The 27,209-nt window shown below is 37.4% G+C and overlaps 1 protein-coding gene and 1 long non-coding RNA gene across 7 annotated transcripts; both read right to left on the reverse strand.

Annotated features, from left to right (window-relative positions):
- Nucleotides 1–98: 98 nt before the first annotated feature.
- LOC136260762 (uncharacterized) lies at nt 99–16,408 on the reverse strand. Its single transcript, XM_066054621.1, has 25 exons — nt 16,321–16,408; nt 15,050–15,153; nt 12,446–12,552; nt 10,980–11,134; nt 9,202–9,358; nt 9,073–9,144; nt 8,115–8,282; nt 6,883–6,915; nt 6,780–6,833; nt 6,696–6,728; nt 6,570–6,647; nt 6,465–6,518; nt 2,085–2,138; nt 2,001–2,033; nt 1,898–1,951; nt 1,794–1,829; nt 1,693–1,746; nt 1,604–1,636; nt 1,489–1,542; nt 1,397–1,432; nt 1,284–1,337; nt 1,195–1,218; nt 1,078–1,131; nt 993–1,016; nt 99–577 (listed from the first exon to the last, which is right to left on the reverse strand). Exons 3-25 carry the CDS (start codon nt 12,528–12,530, stop codon nt 327–329), a joined length of 1,650 nt encoding a protein of 549 aa, XP_065910693.1. The 5' UTR covers nt 12,531–12,552; nt 15,050–15,153; nt 16,321–16,408; the 3' UTR covers nt 99–326.
- Nucleotides 16,409–24,014: 7,606 nt separating this feature from the next.
- On the reverse strand, nt 24,015–26,538 carry LOC136261263 (uncharacterized). Of its 6 annotated transcripts, XR_010703830.1 has the most exons (6): nt 26,364–26,536; nt 25,432–25,653; nt 25,291–25,382; nt 24,614–24,885; nt 24,468–24,557; nt 24,015–24,233 (listed from the first exon to the last, which is right to left on the reverse strand). It is a non-coding gene; the product is annotated as an uncharacterized lncRNA (long non-coding RNA). The 6 variants fall into 6 exon arrangements; XR_010703831.1 differs by having other exon boundaries at nt 24,614–24,702; nt 24,751–25,653; nt 26,364–26,538; XR_010703829.1 differs by having other exon boundaries at nt 25,291–25,653; nt 26,364–26,537.
- Between the last annotated feature and the right edge of the window lie 671 nt (nt 26,539–27,209).

Consider the following 27,209-nt stretch of genomic DNA (forward strand, 5'->3'; position numbering starts at 1 on the left):
ATGAAATAAAATCACAGTTAGCTTGATGAAGTCAATGTGTCATTACTGAAGTACATAGTTTGTAACTGTCATCGTATCAGAGTAGCTACAGCTTACAATACTGCATATAGGTATTCCTACCTTATATTGTGAGTCTGGCTACACAGAAGTAATGCATTACAACAGGTAGCAGTGACTGTCCACTTACTGACTGGTAAACCTGTGTGAGTGTGTAGCTAAGTATCTCTCCATATTTAGCGCTATACATGTCCATTAAATTACAACCATTATACAAGTTGCTTCAAAAATACTCTACAGTGACAACCAGCATATTATTTACAGTAACTTCATTGACTGTATGCACTTTTAGTTAAAGTTTTTGGCCATACAGTAAACTGTCCTGCTTGCAAGTCATCATCATCAAACAGACGTTTTAGATATGGTCGAGTGCCTGGTACAACATAATCAATCATTACTTTGCAGTAACCATCAGGGATTACTTGCAGATGAACATCAGCTTGGCCATTGATGACTTGCCCCAGCCCAATAGGTTGCTTGTTCTCTGACAAGAGAACCACTTTCTGTCCGACCTCACTGGCTACATTATTGCAAATGCTAGTAACTTCACACCAATAAAATATAGCACAGTGAAACCTCATTTATAGGGCCACCTCTGGACCAATAATGAGGCCTTATTAGTGAGGTTGGAAAGTACATCAGGGCTATGTTTGAGGTGGCTGCTAAGTGAGGTTTCACTGTACTGTAAATACCAAAAAATGTATACAGTATTAGAAATAGTAGTTGGCCGTTGCTCATTTTCAGCTTTTGGCTGACTAAAATTACATTTTGTTCGGACTGCATTTCCAATGTGGAAGCAATTAGTGAACAGAAAACTTTCCATCTACCAAAAATGATTTACAAATTTCTACACCATATTTCTAGCACTGCGGACACAAATTCCAAAGTATGATGCTCTACTGTACATCACTAATCCACAGATTGACCCTACGTACCTGCAGCAGCACACATAGAGCTAACTGTTGATAAAGAGAAAAAAAGTAATTTCATAAATTTATAATTTATAGCCTTAACACTAACCAGGGTTCTGACCCACCCCACCTGAATGGGTAGTACTTGCGCACATGGAAGTGACTGTTGATAGAGAAAACAAGTAAGTAGTTCCATAAATACCTCAACACTAACCAAGTGTCCTACCTGTTTGACTTGCAGGAGCAGTATCTGGATATGAAGGGTAGGCAGTTGATAAAAGAATGTCACCTCTTTATAAATATCCTAATGCTTACCGAGGGTTCGACCTGCCCCACTTCCAGGTGTAGTACTTGTTGACACTGAGCTAACTGTTGATAATGAAAAGTATAAAAGTAGTTTCATTAAAATACAATATCTTGGCACTAACCAAGGGTCCGACCTGTCCGAGGTGCAGGAACAGTTCCTGGGTTGACAGTTGATAAAAGAATGTCACCTCTTTATAAATATCCTAATACTTACCGAGGGTTCGACCTGCCCCTCTTCTAGGAGTAGTACTTGTTGACACTGAGCTAACTGTTGATAATGAAAAGTATAAAAGTAGTTCATTAAAAAAAAACAATATCTTGGCACTAACCAAGGGTCCGACTTGTCCGACGTGCAGGAAAACCTGGGTTGATAGTTGATAAAAGACTCTCACCTCTTCATAAATATTCGACTACTTACCAAGGGTCCAACTTGCCCCACTTGCAGAGGAAGTACTTGTTGAAACTGAGCTAACTGTTGATAATGAAAGTAGTTTCATAAAATAATATCTTGGCACTAACCAAGGGTCCGGCCTGTCTGACGTACAGGAACAGTACCTGCATTGACAGTTGATAAAGACAGTTGATAAAGACTTTCACCTCTTTATAAATATACTAATGCTTACCGAAAGTCCGACCTGCCCTACCTGCAGAGGTTGTGTATGGACATAAACAGTTGGCTGTTGATAAAAAGCAAGTGACTTTTAATTTTTAATAATTTTGTCTCACCTACAATGGCAGCACTTGGGCACACGGAACTAACTGTTAATAAAGATAATAAGTGAGCTAATTCATAAATAACTCAACACTTACCGAGGGTGTGGTCTGCTCCACCTACATTGGCAGCACTTGGGCACACGGAACTAACTGTTGATAAAGAAAACAAGTGAGCTAATACATAAATAACTCAACACTTACTGAGGGTGTGGCCTGCTCCACCTACATTGGGGTCATTCCATACCAAATCAACCAAAAAAAATCCGGACCCCTTTCGATTTTCATGAAATTTGGCACAAACATGGACCCTATCAAGAAACTTTCTCACACCAAAATTTAGCTCATTTCATTGGTCTCCCTTTAAGTTATGACCACTCAAAGTTTCTGTTGAAAATTTTATTTTGCTTACACATCTTCAATAAAATGACCATAACTTTGTGTGTGATTAATGTAGAAATTTCTAGTTTAGATTTGTGAAATCTTTATTAAATTCTCTTTCAGGCGATATATAATATTTTATAATTGCTCAAAGGAAAGATCAAACCACAAAAATGTAGCCTTTTCCTTTGATCTTCATTTTCAAAAATATATATTCTTTAATTAAATTTATTTTTGGTTTACATGTTGCTCTAATACCCATCATTCACCACTATGAGTTTAAAGTTGGGACCAATAGTAGATCATGAGTTATAAGTGTTAATGTATAGCCTTGTAATCACTGCTGTTTGTATGGTATTTTTACAGTGTAATTTCTAATACCAATTGCAAGTAGCCTTATATTGTAATTGGTATGTTAAATATCATTTATGCATTAAAATAGTATTGACAAGGGCTCACTACAGTGAAACCATATTAACAGAGCCACTTTTAAAGCTAAGAAAGTTGGAGCAATAATAAGGCTGCCTAATAAAGGAATCACTGATTATGTTTTTGCTGTAAGTTCAGTGTCCTATAAAATAGAGGTGGCCACTAGCAAGGTGGTCTTATAATAGGGGTAGTTATATTTATAAGGGATTTACTGTACAACTAATGATATTCCAATCTATTCTTTCAATTTTACTTACTGTATCATAGTAATATTCAGCCACAGATTATGATGATAGTTTCCAATTTATATGTGTGTATAATGGATGTAAACGACAGTTATTCATACATATGTACATGTAAAGTGGAATTGAAATGCCATATCTTAGTGATATCCAAAGCTTCTTGGTATTAATACCTAGATAGCTGCTTCATATAGTTGCACTAGAGTAGAAATATCCTATTTTACGTTGGCTCTTATAAAAAGGTGGCCTTTAAGGTAGCCGCTAAGGTATGTTACACTGTATATCACTTTTGAATCATACTTTGAAAGAGCAAGCCTACTACTGACCACTTAAAGGCCAACTTTATATGTTTGTACCTATAAACAATGCCTTTGCTGGAAAAATGTACACTTTTAAAACCACTTACTCGTCAGAAATTTGATGGAATGGAGTGGAAAGTTACCACTTGTATAGAAAGGCCACCACTCCATAAGGGCCAATTTTAAATTGTTGCTATACACTTACGCAAATGTATTAAGCAGCTACCTGCACATTAAGGCCCAGAAATTTTGGCCCTAAGGTACCCGACTTTAACTCTATACATCAACTGTATCATGATAAAAATAGCAATGTATTTAGCTCTTCTATGTACCACTCTGCGTGGGCAGTTCAAAGGCACCGCCAGTGCCATAATTTGTATATTGCACTGCTGCAGACCGCAGCGAGTGCATTATAACTTATAACGCACTGGTTGCGGTTTTGTAGACCACAACGAGTGCATTATAAGTTATAATGCACCGACCGCAGTGCAATATACAGATATTGCACTGGCTGCGGTTTTGTGCAGCATAGCACAAGTGCCGGTGGCGAAGACCACTACGACACCTCACCTAATAGGTGGAAAGACACTTCACAGATCACTCGAATTCTTTTATAGCCCGACATGTAAAGGTCGATTGTGGGCCATAACGTCACCAATACGTACAATGTTTACAAGCAGCCAATGGCGATCGAAAAAGCCAACGCGGGTGGCCACAACTCTAGTCTACATATATATAAACGTACTTATACACCTTACTAGTCTGGTGCCATCTTAGCCCAGATTAAACTGTAGTCCACTTCGACAATGACTCAATAAAAAAAATATATTCTAAATAATACTAACCTTTACGTTCGATTGTGGGAACCAGTTTTGTCATGCCACCAGATTCGAGTTTAGCCAGTGTGAATAGTAAGAATTAGACTAGTATCGTTTATTAGTTAGGTTTTGTTTACTTAAACCGTCTATTCAGCTGCTTTTTTCGCTCGAGAGAATCACTATGGCGATTAGTCTGGCGCTTAGTGTATATGGCGATTGAGTGATCACGCTGGCATGCTGAGCACTACATGATGAGAGTCGAACAGCGAATGCAGGTTAGTGATATAACCCATAGCGTACTAGCTTTCAACATCTCAGGTGGCTGCAGGGGGAACGTCATCGCAACGTCCAGCTTGGTTACCCACAATCGATGTTAGAAACCTGGCCTTTATAAGTGTTACAGCTGTCTTGTGAAACTCTCCCCACCTATTAGGTGAGTGGTACATAACAGTTATACAACGTTCACTCGTGCTCTGCCTGTATAAACGCACTTGCCTTCGGGCCTGACCCCTCAGGCTCATGCGTTTATATCAGGCAGAGCACTCGTGGCCGTTGTATAACTATATAATAATTAGAATCATAGAAATGTTCCATAGAAATTACATTGTAGAAAGGTTCACTACAGCAATTACACACTGATACATATCTATAGCTTTAAGCGAAATACATTAACAATCAATTAAAGAAAGGGTCAAGGCAATTAACTTCAAAGTTAAATCAGAGCATTATGGTAAAACTTGAGACTGAAAGTGGTGCATATTGCATGACAGTCTCTACAATCATTCACATGTAACTTTGATATGCAATGAAATCTGATGCATTGATATCAGTACACAATTGAATTTTTGAAGGTATAAGTTGAAAAGACTGCTAATACTGCATCAGTCATTCATTACTACTTTTTAGAAAATCTCTAGTAGATTACAATATTAAAACATTCATGCCTGTGTTAAGAACAAAGAATGCAGCTACATAACATCATGTTTTATTTGTAAGTGTTTCAAATTACAGTGGAACTTGTCTTAGTGGCCACCTGTAACGAAAGGCCACCTTTCTATTAAGGGCCAACATTAAATTGTTCTAGTAAGACATTTATACACATCAAACAATATAAATAGCCACCTGAATATTAAGGCCAAAAAAATTGGCCCTGACTGGCTTAGACAGTTTTCACTATAGCTACATTTGTGTATCAAAATACGTACTTGCATATCAACAATCAGCATAAAATGCTAACAGTAGCAGTAGCAGTTACTGTAGCTAGTGAAAATGTCATCAAGTTCAATATTTCACTACTGTATAATAGACTTGGCGTCATAATCAGAAACAATATATACAAGCTTGATCAGGGGTAAATTACTTGAATATATGTATTTAAGTATAAGCTTTTACTTGGTTTTCTTACAAAACATAAACAAATTAACATTACTTACAAAACAACAATGTATTAATGATTGTGACATAGTATTATATAAAGTTACTTGCAATTGGTATTGCATCTGTTTGCATACTTGAACCATACAAACAGCAGTGATTACAAGGCTACACATTAACACTTATAACTCATGATCTACTATTGGTCCCAACTTTAAACTCACAGTGGTGAATGATGGGTATTAGAGCAATATTTAAACCAAAAATAAATTTAATTAAAGAATACATATTTTTGAAAATGAAGATCAACGGAAAAAGCTACATTTTTGTGGTTTGACCTTTTCCTTTGAGCAATTATCAACTATTATATATCACCTGAAAGGGAATTTAATAAGGAGTTCAAAAATCTAATCCAGAAGGTTCCACATGAATCACAAGCAAAGTTATGGCCATTTTATTGAAGACATGTAAGCTTCATAAAATTTTCAGCAGAAACTTTGAGCGGTCATAACTTAAAGGGAGACCAATAAAATGAGCCAAATTTTGGTGTAAGAAAGTTTCTTGAAAGGGTCCATGTTTGTGCCAAATTTCACAAAAATCGAAAGGGGTCCGGATTTTTTTTTGTTGATTTGGTATGGAATGACCCATTGGCAGTACTTGGGCACACGGAACTAACCGTTGATAAAGAAAACAAGTGAGCTAATATATAAATAACTCAACACTTACCGAGGGTGTGGCCTGCTCCACCTAAACTGGCAGTACTTGGGCACACGGAACTAACTGTTGATAAAGAAATTAAGTGAGCTAATACATAAATAACTCAACACTTACCGAGGGTGTGGCCTGCTCCACCTAAACTGGCAGTACTTGGGCACACGGAACTAACTGTTGATAAAGAAATTAAGTGAGCTAATACATAAATAACTCAACACTTACCGAGGGTGTGGCCTGCTCCACCTACATTGGCAGTACTTGGGCACACGGAACTAACTGTTGATAAAGAAATTAAGTGAGCTAATACATAAATAACTCAACACTTACCGAGGGTGTGGCCTGCTCCACCTACATTGGCAGTACTTGGGCACACGGAACTAACTGTTGATAAAGAAATTAAGTGAGCTAATACATAAATAACTCAACACTTGCCGAGGGTGTGGCCTACCTCACCTACATTGGCAGTACTTGGGCACATGGAACTAACTGTTGATAAAGAAAACAAGTGAGCTAATACACAAAAAACTCAACACTTACCAAGGGTGCTTCCTGTCCCACCTACAGGGGTAGTATGTGTAGCTACAGAGCTAACTGTTGAAAATAACTTTCATAAATACCTTAACACTAACCAAGGTCTGACCTGCCATGCCTGCAGATGCAGTAGTTGGGTTGACTGTTAATTTTTAGACAAATACAAATGAATAATATCTACAATTACTACATACTGTATGTACCAAGGATTAAATCCTACTATCATGCAGAAAGTTCATGGACAAACGACCAACTTGCCAAGTATTAGGCCATTCTGAAAGTTGGGTGGCCAGTGATGAGTTATTGCTGTAAAATGATACAGAAGGATGGACTAGAGATTGCCTCAGCATGTGTTTATAATATGTATTGATTTCTAGCATGCTCTAACGTAGCAAAACACATACCCAACAGACATTTATACATTATCATCAGGAAAAGTGGCATGGCCAAACACTATCATGTGTTTTGAAATTAGCAAATGTGGTCGAAAATTGGCCAGTGGCCAATTGTTATTTTAACTTGATGTAATGTCTAACTACTGTGGCTTGTGACTAAGAAGAATTGTACACTGAGCATGCAAGCATTGTTTGTACCATTTCACAATTGTCACACTCAGAACAGCTGTATTTATGAAAGGCATTGCAGTCTAAACCTATAAAAATTTAGTGAGAAACATTGACAGACTAATTCAGTTGCTACGAATGTTGTTGGGCACATGTTCAATTGCCAACTAAATAATACGAGAAACATGCAAAAACTCAGAATTATATCATCACAACTTCACAATACACCAACCACAAAAATGATTTCCCATCCACAGGAGTATGTATATGAGAGTAGAGCATTCAGTATTATAGTACTATCAGTACTATAATATTATACTACTGCAGTACTATATATTTATATTACGAACCCTTGATATAACCTTGGCACTAACCAATGATTTGACTCAATGGTATGACTCCACTACTAACACACAGAAAGACATCTCATGCAGTACTAGTACTAACCTAGATATTGATTAGACATGCATGGCTGTGTTGGAGGTACTGGGGGGAGTTGCTAACTGCAGTAAGATAAACTATATGTAAATGTTGTACTAATATTACCAATCTGCAAGGCAGCTACTGTATAATAACACATATGGTTACTACACAAATCACACCGGTACAATTTGACCTGCTTTATAAATGCAGTTATGTACAGAACTAAAAAAAACCATTGTACTGGAACTTTGGAGATACACAATAGTTGTACGTACATGTGATGGTGCGAATGGTCTATATAGTACATGTATATAGCAACACTACTGTGGCACAGTATAAATACATCAAAACTTACTGGTGAGTGTCAGCCTATCTTTGTGCTCAATAATTGACCGACACTGCTTGGGACCATATGCACTTGGATTCTTTAAAGTGATACCAGCTGGTAGTCCACTTATTTGAATCCCATACTGGGAAATGTTCTTATATGGTAATTGTTTAGCTCCATCTTGACTAGCATCACCTACAAGTGTTTTCACACTCTTTGAAAGTATCTATGTACAGTACCTGTACCCACATACTCTGCATACAAATAAATGTTGTATTATGTATTTACATAACACCGTTTCATGAAATATCAATAGCAAACGTGACTGACAAGATAGAAAATATGTACAATACGTGTAAATAACAACTTAAGGGATCAAAGAAAAAGTCATGAAAAAAAGGGAGTTTATCTCTAATGCCTAGACCTGCACATGACATCTAATCCTTATGCAACCAAGGGATTAACAGTGCACAAGAACATGTGTACTGTGAAGTGTACAGCAGAGACCTTACACTGCTCTGTAAGATAAGATTTTGTACATGGTATTACTCAATGGAAATTACCATAGGTAGAGATATTTCCATGGCAAAATTACTTTCATGGTTGGTCTGACCATGAAAATATGTTATACCACAGATTTTAACCTCAAATATACACAATATAGTGCCGTCTACTGAGTGCAAGGATTATAAGTGTGTTAAGAATGATCTTCTTAAGTACTTGAAGTGAAAAGATGGGCTATGTCTGTGGGGATGCAGTTAAAAATATTAGTGCATATGACCATACGTATGTTAATGTATATCCACAAAAAAAAGTTAACACAAAAATTTCAGAGATGAAATTATTTTCACGAAATTTCTCTGCCTATGGCAAACAGTTTGTGTATTTGTACCTATACCCCAGTAATTAGCCAAACAAAGAAAGTACTTCGCTAGAATTTCAATTCCGGTCATAGATATGATGTAACACACTTTAACATACTTACAGTAAAGTTGATTGAATATCCGTCTCACCTTCCGCTGCAGAGCTGTGGGACTCAGTTTAAGTATGTGATTATCTATCATATGCAAAAGGCTTATGATGAATATCATCGGTCATGGTACACAAAACATACCATTTTTGTTCAAGTATCCAATAAAGGAATAAGGCAGCCATGCAACCTCATCTTCCAAAAATGATACACCCATATCACTCCCCCCAATGTAGTGAATATTATCTTTGACCACAACAAAAAAGGAGTCCGCATTGAGGCATTCTTCGATTGTAGAACTCTGCACAATAATGAGCAAAAAAGTCATAAGGTTGTAAGTAGAATATATGCTACAAAAAACTGCACTGCACATAATATTATGTAGAGTTCTACATGTATGCACATTTTAATTTAGTTGTAACTAAAATCTAAATATGTAATTATATATATTAGGGAGGCATTTATACCATACACATACAGGGCTGTTAGTGTTGCTAATCTAGTTAAGCTACTGACGTGCATAGTAAATTGCCTCAAAGTCTGCTTCGTAGTCCTGCATTACCATTGGTGTTGGACACTGCATAGCTAAAATTATACATTGTCAACCACAGTGTTGGGAGTAACGCGTTACTTATGTAATGTGGTACGTAATATTATTACTTTTGTGGTAACTAAGTAATATAATGAAATACGCTATAAAAACAGGTAATATAACTCAAGTTACTTTACTTACAAATGTAACGCGTTACCTAAGTAATATAGTTACTGTAACGAATCTAATATTACGTAATATTATTACTACAAGTAACGAAGTTACTAATCTCGGTAGTAATCCACTGAGTAACGCCTAGCCACAACAAAGTAATGAAACCTGCTGAATGAAGCTTATTCACCAGCTTCTTACTTATAACCAAGATTTGCACAGCTGGCCTTCACTATGTTGTTATGCACAACCTCATCTTTAGACCTGCTAATACCACTGGCTCGCTTTTTGAGTTAGACAATACCAATGACAAAGTTTACTTCAAAGTGTTGAGATCTGGTTGTGATACAAACCCATCCTATACACTGATGGTGTTGGCTATGGCACCACTTGTACATGTCGTATAGGTAGGCTGTCATGTTGGTGTATGTACTTGGTTTTATATAACTGGTACTAGAAATAACAATAATAACACGGTAGGAAAACTTTGTAATTGAATCAGAGATTAAATGTCTATAATATGTGCAGGTATACGCAGGCAACTTTGCTTGTTTTTACTTTTAATTGACCTAAAAAGTAATACAGTGTGTTGAGGATGCCACACAGAACTTTAATATATAAATGGAGTAAATAAGCCCAGTAACTAAGGACAGAATACAGGCCAAAATCATGCACACCGTTGCAAATCATATCACTTAGCTTACAAAGGTACGCAAGTCCATGTTGTGAGCACTGTACATGCAGTATGAGTCAAGTCAAAGCAATGTTTATTAGTAAAAAAAATTAAGCTTGCACCTAGCTTAAGCCATTATTAAGTCATGCTGGTTGGAAAAAAAATCAGTAAGGCAGGTTGAAAATTGCAATAAAACCACATAGCAACCATTTCAAGTAGGTCCCAAATATACCCAAGGTGTACTTCATGACCTCATTAATAAGACCACCTCGTTATAGTGACCATGTCAAGTAGGTCCCAAACATAGCTAAGGTGTACTTCATGACCTCATTAATAAGACCACCTCATTATAGTGACCATGTCAAGTAGGTCCCAAATATAGCTAAGGTGTACTTCATGAACTCATCAATAAGACCACCTCAATATAGTGACCATATCAAGTAGGTCCCTAATAAAGCAAAGACGTACTTCATGACCTTGTCACTAGTATTATGAGGACCATGTATGTATAAAATGGCTATAAACATTACTATATTACTTCATTACCAAATCAAAAAGCTGATCTATCTTCTGCTTTAAATCTGTACTTCTAGGTGGTTCCTGATCCGCTAGATTCCGATATTCATCCCTCTCCTCCACACTTAATGCCCGCCATTCTGCTGCTGACACGGAATTGCGATTTTTCAAAGGAATGCTTTGATCTACCAAAATAGTGGACAAAAGCATATTAGTGTCTAAAAAATTAAGCTAAAATACATACATGGTATATGGAGACATCTCATTCAGTAAATAAATCAATGTGGAGACATTTTTTAGTTGGCAAGAAAATCTATGTGTCCACAGAGACAATTTTAGTTAGTCATGTGCACTGAGTTCTGTATGCTACATAACAAATAGGCTTGTGGTACTTCCTTGGTTTGTTCTACACTTTGTTTAGCCAGGGTTGTTTCCTAAGCTGATTTGTGCCCTCTATTACATATAATAAGTCTTGAGTCTCTTGACCACATGTAAAAGTCTCTAATTAAACAATGCACCGTATACTGATATCAAACCATGACAATTATGGAAAGAGAAGATTTATTATCATGGGTCTGTTCTGTGGAACAATTTAAGATCTCCTGTTATACTAGTGGCTGGTGTATGTATGTTTGTGTTTTGTATTGTAATTTTACTTTTAATGTTTACAGGGCTCCACTTAGATTCAGTGAGTGAGTAGATTTCTTGCTAAAAATTACTATTACAATTACATAGCTAACTGATCTCAAGTAATGCCATATGGTTCACATGTGTAGCATACTCTCTGACCAGCAGACATGGGGCCAAGTACATGAGTACTTATACTTAAGTACACTTAAGTACAAGTTTGAAAATACTTGTACTTTACTTAAATACTTTCTTAATTTCCCCAGTGTACTTGTACTTATACTCAAGTACTTTGCTAAGTACTTGTATGTACTTGAATACTTAAGTACTTGTAAGTACTACAAACATTGTAAGTAGTTTGTACACAGTGGGTACGTAACAAAATTGCATGAAGGTGCAGTGTACAATTCTTCTAGTGCCTTCCCTAACTTTACTATGTGTCATGTAGCCATGATTAATGTCATAGCATTCTGGCAAACAAAAACAATGTTGCTGCTTAAGTTAGTGCATTATGAGAGTTTAAGAGAGTGAATGGTTGACAAAAACCTGAAAGTACCAACCCCACTAGGTATACACTTACATACTACAATACACTGAAAACAGTATATATTTTGCTACAGCAAAATATACTTATACTTTACTTGAGTACTTCCAGCATGTACTTGTACTTTACTTAAGTACTCTCTTGATTGTCGCTGGAGTACTTGTACTTGTACTTGGAAAATTCAAAAGTACTTGTACTTTACTTAAGTACTTTCAAATGTACTTGGCCCCATGTCTGCTGACCAGTTCACCTATATGTATCAAATGTGTATCTGTTGCTTTATATATTACACAAACATTAACAAGTGACCATCTGTATACAGTACCTGATGATCTCAGATAATTCTTATGCCAAACATTGAAACCCGATAGTTTTCTTTTCTTGCACACCACTTTGCTACTGCTGGTCATGCTGGCTGGCAAGAGGAATAAACTGCCAATCAGGAAAAACAACATTACAACTTACGTATGAGCAATGTAATTAGTTATATATACATAGTAACAGAGTGTTATAACCCGTTATGAATGTACATGCCTTCCTTTATAGCTAAAGCAGTGCCTAAGTGAGGCATTACTAAACAATGAGTTATTCCAATACACATAGTGTGCTACTATGTAACGAGATACTCTATTATACCAAGAGTCCATAATAATGGACTCTTGATTATAGAAAAACACCTCCAAGCTTAGTTTCCCCTGACCTTCTCCCACCCCGCCAGTAGTAGTTGGGCATTACATTGATAGGTACATGTATTTGACTATCTTGTAACAGTGGCCACCTCAAAAGTTCCACCCTTCTCAATACCATATACCTGGAAATTTTCACGATATGTATATTTCACGGTTGTGTACTATGTCAGAACTTTAATTTCACAGGTACCACTTAGCTAAGGATTTTTCACATTTTAAATTTCACAGATTGCTGAAGAATTTTGTTCTCAACCACAGAGCTACAAAGGGTCTGGATTGATTTTTACTTCAAAGAGCATTTGAATCAAGTAGCACAGTGGTGTCAACTTCTGTGAGGCATGGTTTAGTACTGCAGTAAGTCAGTTCCTTCATGAGACACACCCACTTTATTATTGAGAATGCATTATAATGTTTGTAAGCATAAGTGGATTCCACATATGCCTATGTATCACAAACCAGGAGCCATAACTATAATTGTAATAACAGTAACGAGTTAAAATTTGTGGGACACACATAAATTTTCATGGGATAAAATTTCACAGCAGCTTTACTAACTGCGAAAACCGTGAAAATTACGTACCGCAAAAATTCCCGGGTATAGGGTACTTCAGACAGAGGCAGCCATTAAAAGCACTTGGCAATGGGTGTGAACTAAGATCATCTTATCTGTCACTATCACAAGTAGAAAAATTTTCCAGGTAAAAATGTTTTCCTAGTTGATCTTGACCACAAAGTATATACCGTATTTACTCGATTAGTGCCGCACCCTCGAATAGTACCACAGTGCGGTACTATTCGAGGGTCTTTATCCTTGTTTCTGAAAATAATTTTAATTGTACCACACCCTCAAATAGTACCGCACTATACTTTCGTAATTACTCTTTGCTAGTGCTCTCATACCTTTAGTATTAAACTCCATCTCGATTTAAGGAAGGCATTGACCTGGTAAAACTTAAACGTCTAACGGCTGTCACATAATCAAAATTCTGGATATTAGTTAGTAAATTGACCACATAGCACGAGGTGTGCTACAAGGAATAGAGTGAAAGAAAGGTCTTGTATAGAAGAACTTCAAGAAGTAAGTAGCAACGTGTTGTGATTGTTTTATAAAACTATAATGTAGAATAACTATAGCAGTGACAGGTTTAAAATATTAGTAGCGCACCCTCGAATAATACCACAGTGCAGCACTATTCGAAGGGTTTTATCCTAATTTTTGGGCAAAAAAATAATAGTATCCCTGGGGCACAAATCAAGTAGATACGGTAGTTAGTTGTACAAAGCTACATACGTAGAAAAGTTTAAATGATTGGATGTGTAATGTCTGTCTGCATCAACTAACTACTCAATGAGTTCTCAGGGCATATCAGGGAGATTTTGGTGAATCCACATTAATTGGTGCTTTGCATTGTTCAATTTCTTGAGCTCTCTATACTTAAATAGCAATGTGCCTACATAGAGATTGATGCATATATAGGGTGTAAATTTAGGAAGATTTCTACTGATAATTGAGTAGGATCCACAATTCTACAGTAAAGATACATCACTATAGTATGTACGCGTTGAGCTGAATCCTCAAAAACATTTAATAACTCATGGATGCGATTACACATGATGTTGAAATTTGGCTCATTTGTAGTAGTACTCCTTGTCCCGCTAAAAATATTTCAAAATCTTTTTGTTCAAATGCTTAATTAGCACAACATCTACAGCCAATCAAAAATTCCCCCATACATTTCCTATGGGGAAGCCTTAGAAGTGCAGGTCCATTGCAATCCTTTCCCGAACTTGTCTGTTGTTGAAACTTTTACTGCCACCACTAATCATCTAGTTGGCTGAAATATCATTTGTCTTGAAAAAAAAATCCACTTTTCATTTTTTGCTATTTTTCAGGATTAAGCTCAACTTGTACATACTATAGACTATGACTTGGTCATATGTAAAACTGCCAAGAGTTTGTTTGTATGCATGTCACAGTAACCACTATGGATTGGAGATGAGATTAGCCTAACCCTAAGTAAAACTTTTTTTGGAAATGGGTTTGTATATACATATGTGGGGACTTGTATTACAAATACTTTCCTAGTACATTGGCATTTGTGGATTTAAATACTCCATGCATCTCACCCTGTACCTGTGGTAGTAACTACATAGTGGGTGCATATAAAAATACCACGAATTTTCTTGTTACATGAGCCAATTTTACAGCTATTAAACAAATGCTAGTAGAACATTCTTACCTATGTATGATATGCGATGCTAGCCAACTTGGAGGTGATGGTTCCGTGAAAATCAAAGCAAAGGCCTGAATTGGTCTTCTGAGACTTCTTAAAGTGAAGATAATCTAGAATTGTAGAAAATTGTAATTTCATCAGTATAAATGCGAAGTATTTGGCCAGATAAATATGCTAATAAATAAAAATCAACACATTCAATGTAGCTCTGATACCAAGGGTTACAAAATTACGCACATATATCTCTCCATCATTTATACACATACAGAAACACTATGTGCAAGTTGAGTAGGGCATCAGACAAACGTACATCAATGCCACAGCAGAGGGCGTCTAGTGTACTCCTATATGTAGGCTATCAAATTCCCAGAAAGGTTCATGACCTACAATTTTATCTATGGTTGTTAGGGCTCGCTTTTGCTGTGATTATCATTAGAAGGTGCAGCACAGTGCTGATTACATACAATGAATATACAAATTGAGTGAGGAGTTATTTACATGAAACTAGTTAAAGCGTTTGCATAAAGACTTTGTTGTAACATAAGAACAGTAGATTATCCTGTACCCTATGAAGTGCTTATCAAACTACACACTTTACTGGAGTAACTGATGGGAGCTGTTAAGTTCTGTAGCACTGATAAAAGGTCTCAGGCCAACTCAGTTAAAACTTACGATCTACCTGGCTGTTAATGCACCTATACCTATCAACACCCCTCTCTTAAGCATAGGTGAGGCTTTACAATGGGAATCAACACAAAGGTGGTGCCCCACCATCGGTTATGGACATTTGATAAATCATAAAGCACCGTACCCCCATAATTTTTCAATAAATCCCAGCCAATTTTAGTGGGTTGATTAAACAGTGGGGATTCAACACAATAGGTACACCCCGCTATAGCCCCACGTATGCCCGAGGGGGAATACAACGATAGGTGCATAAACTATAAACAGTAGCAATTCTGTACCTGACATACAGGGGAAGCAAGCTCATGCATGATGTTGTTGTGTGGCTGTAGTATAAGATAGAAGTCAGGAGGGTCCCCCCAGAAGCTGTTTCACTGTAGAACTTTTAGGCTTTAATTGGCTTGCTAAATAGATGAAAATGCTAAAACTACAATGCCAAAATATACTGCAATTCCCCTTCAACAGGGGGCCATTCTCCCCCTTAAAATTGGGCTAAGAACTTAAGTAACGCAGCCGCTAGGTCCGAAGAAGGGTCAGATAAACCCTTCAACACGGTACAGTGTAATACTTTCACAAGCAATACTAAAACTCACTGAAACGGTGCCGCGCCAACACGCCAGGGGACCCTGCGCCAAGCTTCCCGCGAGGTAAATTACACTGCCAGTATTTCGAAGATTTCCTTTTGGCTTTGTAAATTATAAATAATAATCATTGCATTCGTAGAATAAGAATTAATACGGTCAGCACCGAATTGTATTTTCGTCAGGTTATATACTGATGAAAAAATTAATTTTTCAGTGTTTATATCCTGGAGTATAATATGCGAAGCGGGTGCCATCATAGGCGGCGGAAAGGGGGGGCTAGTGGGCTGAAGCCCCCTCTCGGTCTGCTGAGTAGCCCCCCCTCAGAATGATATCACGCCGAAATTATCCTTTTTGCATGGTGTGGAGCTGAAAACCGTGATAAAGATCGAGATACTCTAATAGAGCAGTCACTCTAATAACTCAGTCACATGCAGTATTAGAGCAGTGTGTAGCGAACTATGCATATGTAAGGATTTTTATGTAGTTTATCAGCTATAAATGGGTAGCTGGTGAGGTGGGCAGTTATTGTCAGCTGGTTGTGACCTTTTTTTTTTTTTTGGTCTCACCTTACCAAACCAAGACAATGTAGTGCCTCATTTCCATATAAGTCTCCCAGCCCCCCTCATATAAACTACTTCCTCCTCCATTAGAGGTTTCTTGTGTTGAATTTCACTGACTCAATACTGCGTAGCCAATGCTGGCTTTATAATACACTGGTTATATATATGAACTTCTTAATCATCAAGGTGAACTGATATTGGTAGTTTATCTGCATGTTTGCAAGTTTGCTATGTGTGTTAGACTATAAGTGAGTTTTTTTTGTAAGTTGGAAACGTGCATGCTGAGTATAGTTATATATTTTATATTGTGGAACTGTAGTGTATGCTCTGCATAAAAACTGCCATCTGTAGCTAGCTATATGTGACTAAGTACATAACCTGTCTTATAGTCCTAAAATACAAATGTTGGCATATCTCCTTTCTGTAAAAGCTATAACAAATTCTGTAAAATACAGGAAACTGATCTCCAGACATTATTACATAATGTTATTTAGTTATCTTGTTCACTGAGTAAGTTATTAAACTTCAAAGTTTAAAATAGTAATCAAAATTTGACAGGCTATAGCTGATATATACATTTGAGTCACATATGTAGATGTCTATACTCTTCATATGCATATACACAACACCTTTCATGTACAATTGTGCTCCACTGAAGGAATGAATCTATGTGTTACTTCATGGTATGTAATGTAGCTAGCTAACTGGTCTCACACTAGCTAGCTAGGCAACTAATGCTAGTTGTGCACTGTTGACCGGAGGAAAAAGGTATGTCGATTTACGTACGTACCATCATGACCAAAGTGTAGATTACAAAACCATGCAAGTGTGTGAATCCTCGGACAATTTGTGTACACATATCTGAACAACATTTGTGATCATAGCAAGGAAAATTAGCAAGAAAGGTTTCAGCTTCATTTTTCTGACTCCCCGTACTGACAGTGTTGGGAGTAACGCGTTACGTAATATTATTACTTTTGTGGTAACTAAGTAATTATAACGAAATACACTATAAAAACAGGTAATATAACTCAAGTTATCTTACTTACAAATGTAACGCGTTACCTAAGTAATATAGTTACTGTAACGAGTCTAATATTACGTAATATTATTACTACAAGTAACGAAGTTACTAATCTCGTTAGCAATAGTAACGCCTAGCCACAACTAGCGATTCCGGGAGAATTTTAAAATTGATGGAAACAATTTCTATTTAGCACAGGCTTGTGCAGCGCTCCCTAAGGATCTCACAAACACTTAGTTTTTAAAAATCCATCAATGGGTGTAGTCTGGCGCCGCCCGCCCCTTCGCAAAAAGTAAGGGTCTGGTGAAATACAAATACCTAATCATTTCAAAAGGAATTCAATTAGACAGCGCACGTAATGCTTGTTACGTCAGATAATTGCACTTCAATTCGAACAAAAGCATTGTGTTGCCAAGGCGATTTCTGTGTGAACGTCATTGGCATGCACTAATTGGCTAGCGCCGAATCTGGGCGCTAGAAATGATTTAGTATCTGTACTTCACCAGACCCTTACTTTATGCGAAGGGGCGGGCGGCGCCAGACTACAATGGATGATGGAGTTATAAGCATTTTATCCTTTAAAAATGGTAAAATTTTCTCCGCTTCTTTCCATTGAAAAAGTCCCCAAAAATGGCATAATTGAACAAATGTTTATAACTCAGGTTTGCAAGAACATTTTCAACTTCTGTTTCCTGATATAAATACCTCAGTACATGGACTTTAGTGCAACCATCATTATAAGACCCTCTCAGTAAAGGTCACCTCTGTAGAAGGCCACCTAACAGTTGCATGAACTTAGCATATTACAAATGGCATAACAACTTGGCACTTGGTCTGAATGCAAACACTCATTACTAGTCACCTTCACCCAAAATACAATGTGCATGCAAAACAAGGACTTGTACTGTTCATTTATAGCTGCTCATACGGCTATTTTTACTGTTACTTTTTAGCTTCTTGGTAGTTACCAAAGTGACGCACCAGACAACTTGGTTATTTATGTTACAAATTTGCTGACTTTTTGCATACAAACAATGAAAACTACATGGACAAAAATGTTGCACTTGGTGTAATTAACATGTGCAGGTCGTTTCTTGCAAAGACAACATTACATTCAGGTAAATATATCGCGCTGAAAAACAATCTTAGAATTGGCATAAAACACCACACAAACACATTTATAGCAGGAAACTAACAGCACCATCGTGTTTCTCGTCCCCAGAAACCCTAGAGACGATCTAATTGTTTGATCAAACACTCATACGGCAGCGAATCGATTGTGCAATCTTCCCAATGGAGGATTCACGGATAAAATTTTATGCAGAATTTACGGAATTCCGGAATCGCTACCACAACGAAGTATTGAAGCCTACTGAATGAAGCTTATTCACCAACTTCTTAATTATAACCAAGATTTGCACATTGTCCAACAACGCAATCGTGTTACGTGATAAGGGGGTAGTTTCACACGTGACAGCTTAAGGCTGTGGATGTTGCATCCCGTACGCGTATTTTGTCCCATACGCGTATGGGATATCCCGTACGCGTATGGGCATTTTCCCTGTCCCATACGCGTATGGGCATCCCGTACGCGTATAGGGCCGGGATTGACTAAGTTCACCCAATCCCATGTCACTCACGTGACTAGGATATGTAACCACAGTATTTTGCGGGTGAATCACGAGGTGACGTAACACGTACATTACAACTCTTATTAAAGCGCTTTTACGTTTCAGACTTGCAGGATGTTTGTACAGCGGTTTGTTTTGAAAATCAGTGTAAGTGATCAAATGTCTTCCAATGATTATACCAAGTTTCAGTGGGGTAACTACTGAACAAAGAAACTAGAGTACTATAAATGGTAAGTAGGAACATAGATATTAGAATACACTCGAATATCTATGGTAGGAATGTATTACATTATACTGGTAGCTAGCTCCATAGTAAGGCTACAGTCCACTAATACTTCCACTGTGGCCAAATAACTGGACTGCTTACAAAGCTGCCGTAGTTCTTTTTCCAAGTCAGTACAGAGGCCAAACAGAAGAAACAGCCAATTGTCAGCTTGTTAATTATGCTACAGTGCATGGCTATTAATGCTCATTCTGTATTCACTGGTAGTGCTATTGGGTATGCCCTAGTTTTTGCAGCCTACCTCACTTTACATCCACCACCTTAAAATATATTATGTAATTTGTGCAAGCTCGATGTTACGATAGACAAACCATCATTTACATCTATGAAATGTTTTCAGAAAAGCGATAACAGTATAGACTCTGTGCGCACAAGGGTGTAGCACTTTAATACATGCCGTGAAAAGTGCATCCACCTTTTTATAGGGCAAAAAATGTATATGTTCTATAAATGCTAATGTAAAGGAATCTGAAAGGTAAAGTATTGCTATTGAAAAGTAAGTTACTAGGTAAAAGACTTGTTCCATGTCTAGTTATTCCACTTTGTATTTGTAATAGAACACTCAACGTTACTGCCCTCAGTTTCCCCATAAAAATAAAACATCATGAAATCTGAAGCCATAGCAATGTTTAGCTGGACCACTCCTTAGGGTCTATAAGCAATTGTGATTAGAATGTCTTTCAAATCTTTGTAGTGACAAATAGCCTGCTGTTGTTGCAATTTTGGTTACCTAGATAAGTGCTGTGCAATAATCACTTATACACCTGTATGACTTACAGCTGTGATTGATTTTCTAATTATTGAGATAATAGAAACCTTTGTATACTGTTAACAAGGGCAGTTTGAGGGTACACTTGTGAGACATTTCTCCAACCAGTTGTGGCAGTGCTGTTTGAACCATTTTGAGAATAATTACTTGCTTGCTCGTAAACAATTTTTTTGTACCTGTAAAGACTCATTATTATTGTGATAATTGGTTTCATTATTGAAAGTTATTGAGATATAGTCTTTTTCATTATTGCCTACTCCTAAATTCCTAACCCACCCTGTATCGAAGCTGAGGTATTAAGTGGACAATCAGAAACAAGTTATCTGTACTTTGCCTGGCCGATCAGAAAGCTTACCACAGCACTATATACTAGTATGGCTCCTTTCATAGACTAACAAATGGCCTGGCTATCTATTTGAGTGGAAACATGTGCGGTGTACCATGGGTGGGATGTTAACTGTGATACTGTTGGGTGAAGTAATCAACTATCCTATGTATATCATCACAACCATTTTGTTGTCACATGTGATCTAGTTGGACCATTTTTGCAAGATATTAGGTCCACCTGAACTGTTTATGCACACGGCCCATGTACTAAACTAAACATTGTTACAAACCATGAAGCAGGGATGAGCCCACAGTGGTCGGTATGACCTCTCAAATGAAATAGCCACCACTACCACTCAACAACCACTACAAATTCACCTCTGCCATACACGAGTTAAGGCCTCACACAACATTTCTGGACTTATCCCTATCTCTTGTAGCCACCACTATTCTAAACCTGGGCACATCCCTGAAGTACCTGGTGTGAGCCAGTTTGTGTGATGGAATGATAGAACCATCTTGCTTGCCTTATTTGTGTACTGTGAACCTGAGGTATTGGGCACTAATTGTCCAGATGCCCATGTATGTTAATTTATGTTCACAACTTATGGGACCAAACTATATGACAGAGATACTCCTTATAAATAGATGAAGTATCATGATAAATATATTCACGTAGGAAGCATTTAATGATCTCATCACCAACCATGTTCGCAAGGGTTGTCCTGAGCTCCTAAAGATGAAGCTATCTACTTGTGGAATGTGATGAAGAAGGGCAAAGTCAGTGTCCAACTTATGTTAGTTCGATTGGTTGATATAATCTAACTGATCCATCCATCCATTCTGATCTTTATAAGCTCTGGACCTGAAAAATCTGCTAGGGAGTGTGCAAGGCTAAAGACCTTGTCTACATAGCTAGTGGAGAGTTAGATGCTTAAAAGAGGTATTACTGCTGTATTTGTATACAGGGGATATTGGAGGAATGGCTGTCTGAAGTATGATATGGAGCAATGCTGATCTGACAGGCCAATACAGCTATTATGTGTGATTATCTAATGTATAATTAAAGGATATAATGAATTACCAGATATGTGGTTTCATTGGTGTGAAATTTAAACTACAAAATTCCCTGAAATGAAATTCTGCCAATATCCCTCCATGCCATGGTTACAAAACCAATGCATAGTCTCCCAATTAAAATCACCAAATAAAATTAGACCACATTTACACTATTGTGTATGCTGCTTATTACACTGCTCCCCTTCACCTAGACAGTTTGAAATCATCATTTCCTTCATGACTATAATAATACCAAGTTATAAGACTTGTCTAAATTTGTCCATGAGAAAGTTTGGATAGCAAAGAATGCGTTAATTTAATTTCACTTACCCTTACTAATTAGCAGGTCACTTTGTACACAAGTAACCATGTAATAATATCACACCTTAAAGCATTTGCAGCAGATGGAGATTTAATGACCAATAGTCATTAGTACCTGGTACAGTGGAATCCGTTAACCTGTTACAGCAACACCTGTGCAATCTGGACACTCAGTAAAGATCCCAAAGTATCCCATAGTACATAGACGGACTTGGAAAAGCAGGAAGCCTTGATAATCAGGACACTATTAGTTGGTGTCCATAATAGTAGAGCGGCTAAGCAAAAAAAAAATTGTTAACTTTTTGATATAAGCTCCAAACTTGATACAATGTGACTGGATTTACGAAAGGGGTGTTCCACACACATCCATTTGTATGAACTCAGGAGATCAACTCATAACTTAGTGTTCAGCTAATGTACAAACCTGAAATTTTCTCCATCCATAAAGCTATGTTAGTACTCACTACTAGCCAAATGTCAAGTCAGTAGCATTTTCCAATCATAAGTCATTAACCATCAAAGTTGGTAAGTGTGGAAGACCCCTTTTCGCAAATCTGATCACATATTTGCTTGATTCATACTAATATGATATTAGATATGGTGCCATTAAAAGTAACCATCATATGCTCAAAGAACCTGAAAAGTAAAACCAACAGAAATGTATTGAAGAAGCCATAAAAGTGAACATACTGACACTTTACATCTGCATTTGTCAATGCTGGTATGCTCAGGAAGAAAAAATCATACATTCACATTGGTACAGTAATTTGAAATAGAAAATGAATCAAAGCCATCTAGTTCAATTAGGAATTGTGGTAACAAGTTCCATTCTTGTACTGTTTTGGAAAAAAAGCTTTTTTTTGGTATGATGTTGTAGGTGTTGTTGGAGGCATGAAATGATATTGCCTGGTTTCTCTGGTCATTGGAAGATAATTAAAGGAATTTGGGTGTGGAATGCTTTGTAAAACGTTTGTAGTCTATGTCAAGTTTAAAGATCTGGCCAGGAGCTGATCAAGGGAGGTGTCCATAAACAACACATCCAGAAGCTGAGGTGTCCGTCCAGGTCATTCATTAGCTTGCAATGTTAAGAAGCATGGAGAATTAAGGTATACAAAACCATAGATACTGTTTCTATCGGATTGTGTCTCTACTTTTTACACTGAAATATTGGCACCTTTAGAAGTGACTAAGTACAGTTGAATACATTTTCTGATTGCACTAAATTTGAAATTACATTCATGCTATTTAAACTAAAACAAAGATTTGAATATACTTGTATGGCTTTCTGCAGTGATTTGGATGTCGCACCATATCTAAAATGATTTAGTATACCTTACTCAACTTGTACATAAAATTTGGTACTTTTATCACATCACAATAGTGAACAATTTCATCAAAATTTGTCGTTTAACCACTCTACTGTAGTAAGCAGTACTTTTACAGACACTAAGTAATAGTTAGAGACCTACCATGAGGATCTTTGTGGTTTTAAACACTAAGGATGATACATAAAAATCCAAGGCGACGTCAAAGTTTTTTAAAGCCACAAAGATCTGAGTGAACTCTCCAGAGGTCTCTTAGTGATTTTAAAGACCCAAAGATCAAAAGATTTTATGCATACCATGTTTTACAGTAGAGTTATTCTGCATATGGAAGGTCTCAATTCATGTATAGTTGAATGTTAGGATGCTGTCTAGACAAGCTGTGTCATTATTCTTTATTTCTCGGCTTCTCTTATTCTTCAGATATTATTGAACATAATGACTGTACAACACTAAACAAGTATGACCGATGTTTTTCTTTCTAGCTGCCTTCTCTTGTCTCCATAGCCTTTGGCTACTTTGCCATTCATTGTCACATTCCAATAATACAGTGTAGGATGGCTTGGTCTTTAAGAGCTCATGATAACCTTGTAAGCATGGCTGGTGATGAGGTCATCAGATGCCTCCTACATGAATAGTTATCATAACATTTCAAACCAATTATCTGTAGCACCCTTATTAATAAGGTTATATAATTTGGTCCCATAAGTTGCATACATAGGCACCCGGACAACTTAATTAGTGCCCAATAATTGCAATTCCACTAAATACGATAAGGTTAGTTGGCTGTAGTGCAGTTAGTAAAGTAATGCTAAAGAATTCCCCTTTAGAAACAGTTTTGTTGCAAGACCTAACCTTACCTGTCAATATGCACCATCAGCAGTAACTTCAGTGAATCAACACCTGTTAAAACACCTGGTTGAGAACACCTATGCCTTGTTGTTTACGACCTAAAATTATCCACATCATATCAGGATGATATACAGTGTATGTGTATGTACCTTACCTGTGAAGCAGGAAGAACCGGCTAGCAACTTTTACCAATTGGTTGTATACAAATCTAGCAGCAGTAGATTCTCGATTAATGGACATTCGCTGAAATGGACATTTCCTAATTACGGACACTACATCATGGGCCCCTACCATTTGGTAACCTTTGTACACCTCTATATAACAAGTAATGGACAATCTATGAGTACCCCTGCTGTGCACTGAATACATGCCTTTACCTCTAAACATATTGATTTAATTGCAGTTCCTTAAAGTCAATCCTCCACACTATTAGAGACAACATGCACTGCACCAATTATTACAATACTCTTATGTCTTTAAGTCAGTACAAATTGGGAGGAGTGTTGTGGAACATTTACGGTGATTATGAATAAATAGGTATGTAAGAAACTAAGTAGTTACATTATGTTATCATGCAGTCTACTGTAAAGCTAGCTAGTTGCTGTCTAAGCCATACTTGTGTCTAATGTAATGTAGTGTGTACACTTCCTTGCTAAGTTGTGTGTTGCAGCCTTCAGAATATTAGCTAAAAGAATTGCTAAAATAATTTTGCAAGTTAAAATAACGTCAACCTTCCTGCATAGGACTCCTCCATACAGAGAACAAGCAAGCATGGTCCCCAAGTGTCCTTTACTTAAGAGGTTCCACTGCATTTAAGTAGCTAGCTCTTACCTTAATAGTACATTGTTCAACCCACCGAGATCCTATTGATATAAAGGACAATTTTCAGAGCTCTCCTGTAGGGAAGCCTTCCATGGCAGCAACTATGGATCAATGAATGATGCCATTGAGGGGTAGCTACTTATAGTTCACCTCAGTGTCCACAGTTTTACTTATCATAATAAAAGAATCAGAAGAAACAGCTACAACACCAGTAGATAATTGCGGTGTACTAGCAACACCTTCAACAGAAGTTTTTTTGGCCCAACCACCAAATCCGGGCAGACATTCCAATGACGAAAACTGATTTCTTGCAAATAATCTCAGTGCTCTCATCAAGAAATGGTTCCGTCATGTATCATGCAGTACCTAGGCCTGTTATCAGATATCATGTAACATGTACTATGTACATCCATATATATATATATACCTGGGGAATTTCTTCCCCAGTAAAAATCAGTACAACCAGTTATAGTAATTAAAGTCAGGACCTGGGTTAATCTAATGGGGATCTGGTGTTAACTGGCAGCTGATCCCCACTTAAACAGCTGGGTGCACTTGAACAATGTAATAGTTTCCTACTGAAGAAAAATACGACCGGACACAACCGAAGACATACGCACACTTCTGGCAGCCATATTGCCCAGCAAACTATCACTGGGCTACTCAGGCAAGACTGTCCAAGTGTCACAAATAGTGGCCAGGCCTGAAGTTCCACAACGACCTAAATACTGCCAAGGATGACAAGGGACAGTTGATAAAGGGAACACAGCCTGGTAGATGATGAGAAACATTGCCTTGCCCAGTATGTTGGAGTATATTGTTATTGTGTCAATCAAGTAAATTCTAGGCAGCATGCAACAACTAGGGCATACCCAACAGCAGCACTAACAGAATACAGAATGAGTATTTAACAGCCATGCACCATAGCCTGACAACTTCTGTTTGGCCTCTGTACTGACTTGGAAAAAGAACTACGGCAGCTTTGTAAGCAGTCCAGTTATTTGGCCACAGTGGAAGTATTAGTGGACTGTAGCCTTACTATGGAGCTAGCTACCAGTATAATGTAATACATTCCTACTTACCATTTATAGTACTCTAGTTTCTTTGTTCAGTAGCTAACCCCAGTGAAACTTGGTCTAGTCCCAACAAAGAAACCGCTGTTCTTCTCTTACAAGCATCCTGCAAGTCCGCATCATCGTAAAAGCGCTCTAATAAGAGTTGTAAGGTACGTGTTACGTCACCTCGTGATTCACCCGCAATCGACTGTGGTTACATAATACTAGTCACGTGAGTGACATGGGATTGGGTGAACTTAGTCAATCCCGTATAGGGCCCCGTACGCGTACGGGACGATATAATTTAATTCTGAGGCGCTTAGCGTTGCTTGTATAGATTCAACTGGGTTTACAAATACGTAGCTTTTGCAGTTCAGTGTCATTAAATATACCTTTGTTTTGGCTGTACTACCTACTGGCATATACTATGTAGAAATTACATAGCTAGCACACTGCTGTCGCGCTTATTTGTAGCTAGCTAGCTAGCTATTTGTTTGCCTCATAGTACTTCGCGCACGTTTCTTCTCCATGCTATAAGCTGCTATGTGCTGCATGTATCATATATCTGGCCTTCACCATTCAAATCATGTGGAGCATGCATATGTTGATTAAATCGGATGAACTTCTTGAGTAATCTAGCAACCTTTTGGGCTAGCTAGTCACGAGTCCCTTGAACAAATCAGGCATCATTCTGCCTGTCCAGTAAAATATTTACTTATTTATTTATTTGCAATGTACAAACTCAATTTGAGTATTAATTCTATAATCTATAATTACTAATTGTTCTTAATGGAGTAGCGATGGGCATGTCAGTCTGCCTGTCCAGTATAATAGATAAATAGCAAATTATTTATATAGCACACCATAAATATC

The sequence above is a fragment of the Dysidea avara genome, chromosome 7 (assembly GCF_963678975.1).
Source record: "Dysidea avara chromosome 7, odDysAvar1.4, whole genome shotgun sequence".
NCBI lineage: Eukaryota > Metazoa > Porifera > Demospongiae > Dictyoceratida > Dysideidae > Dysidea > Dysidea avara.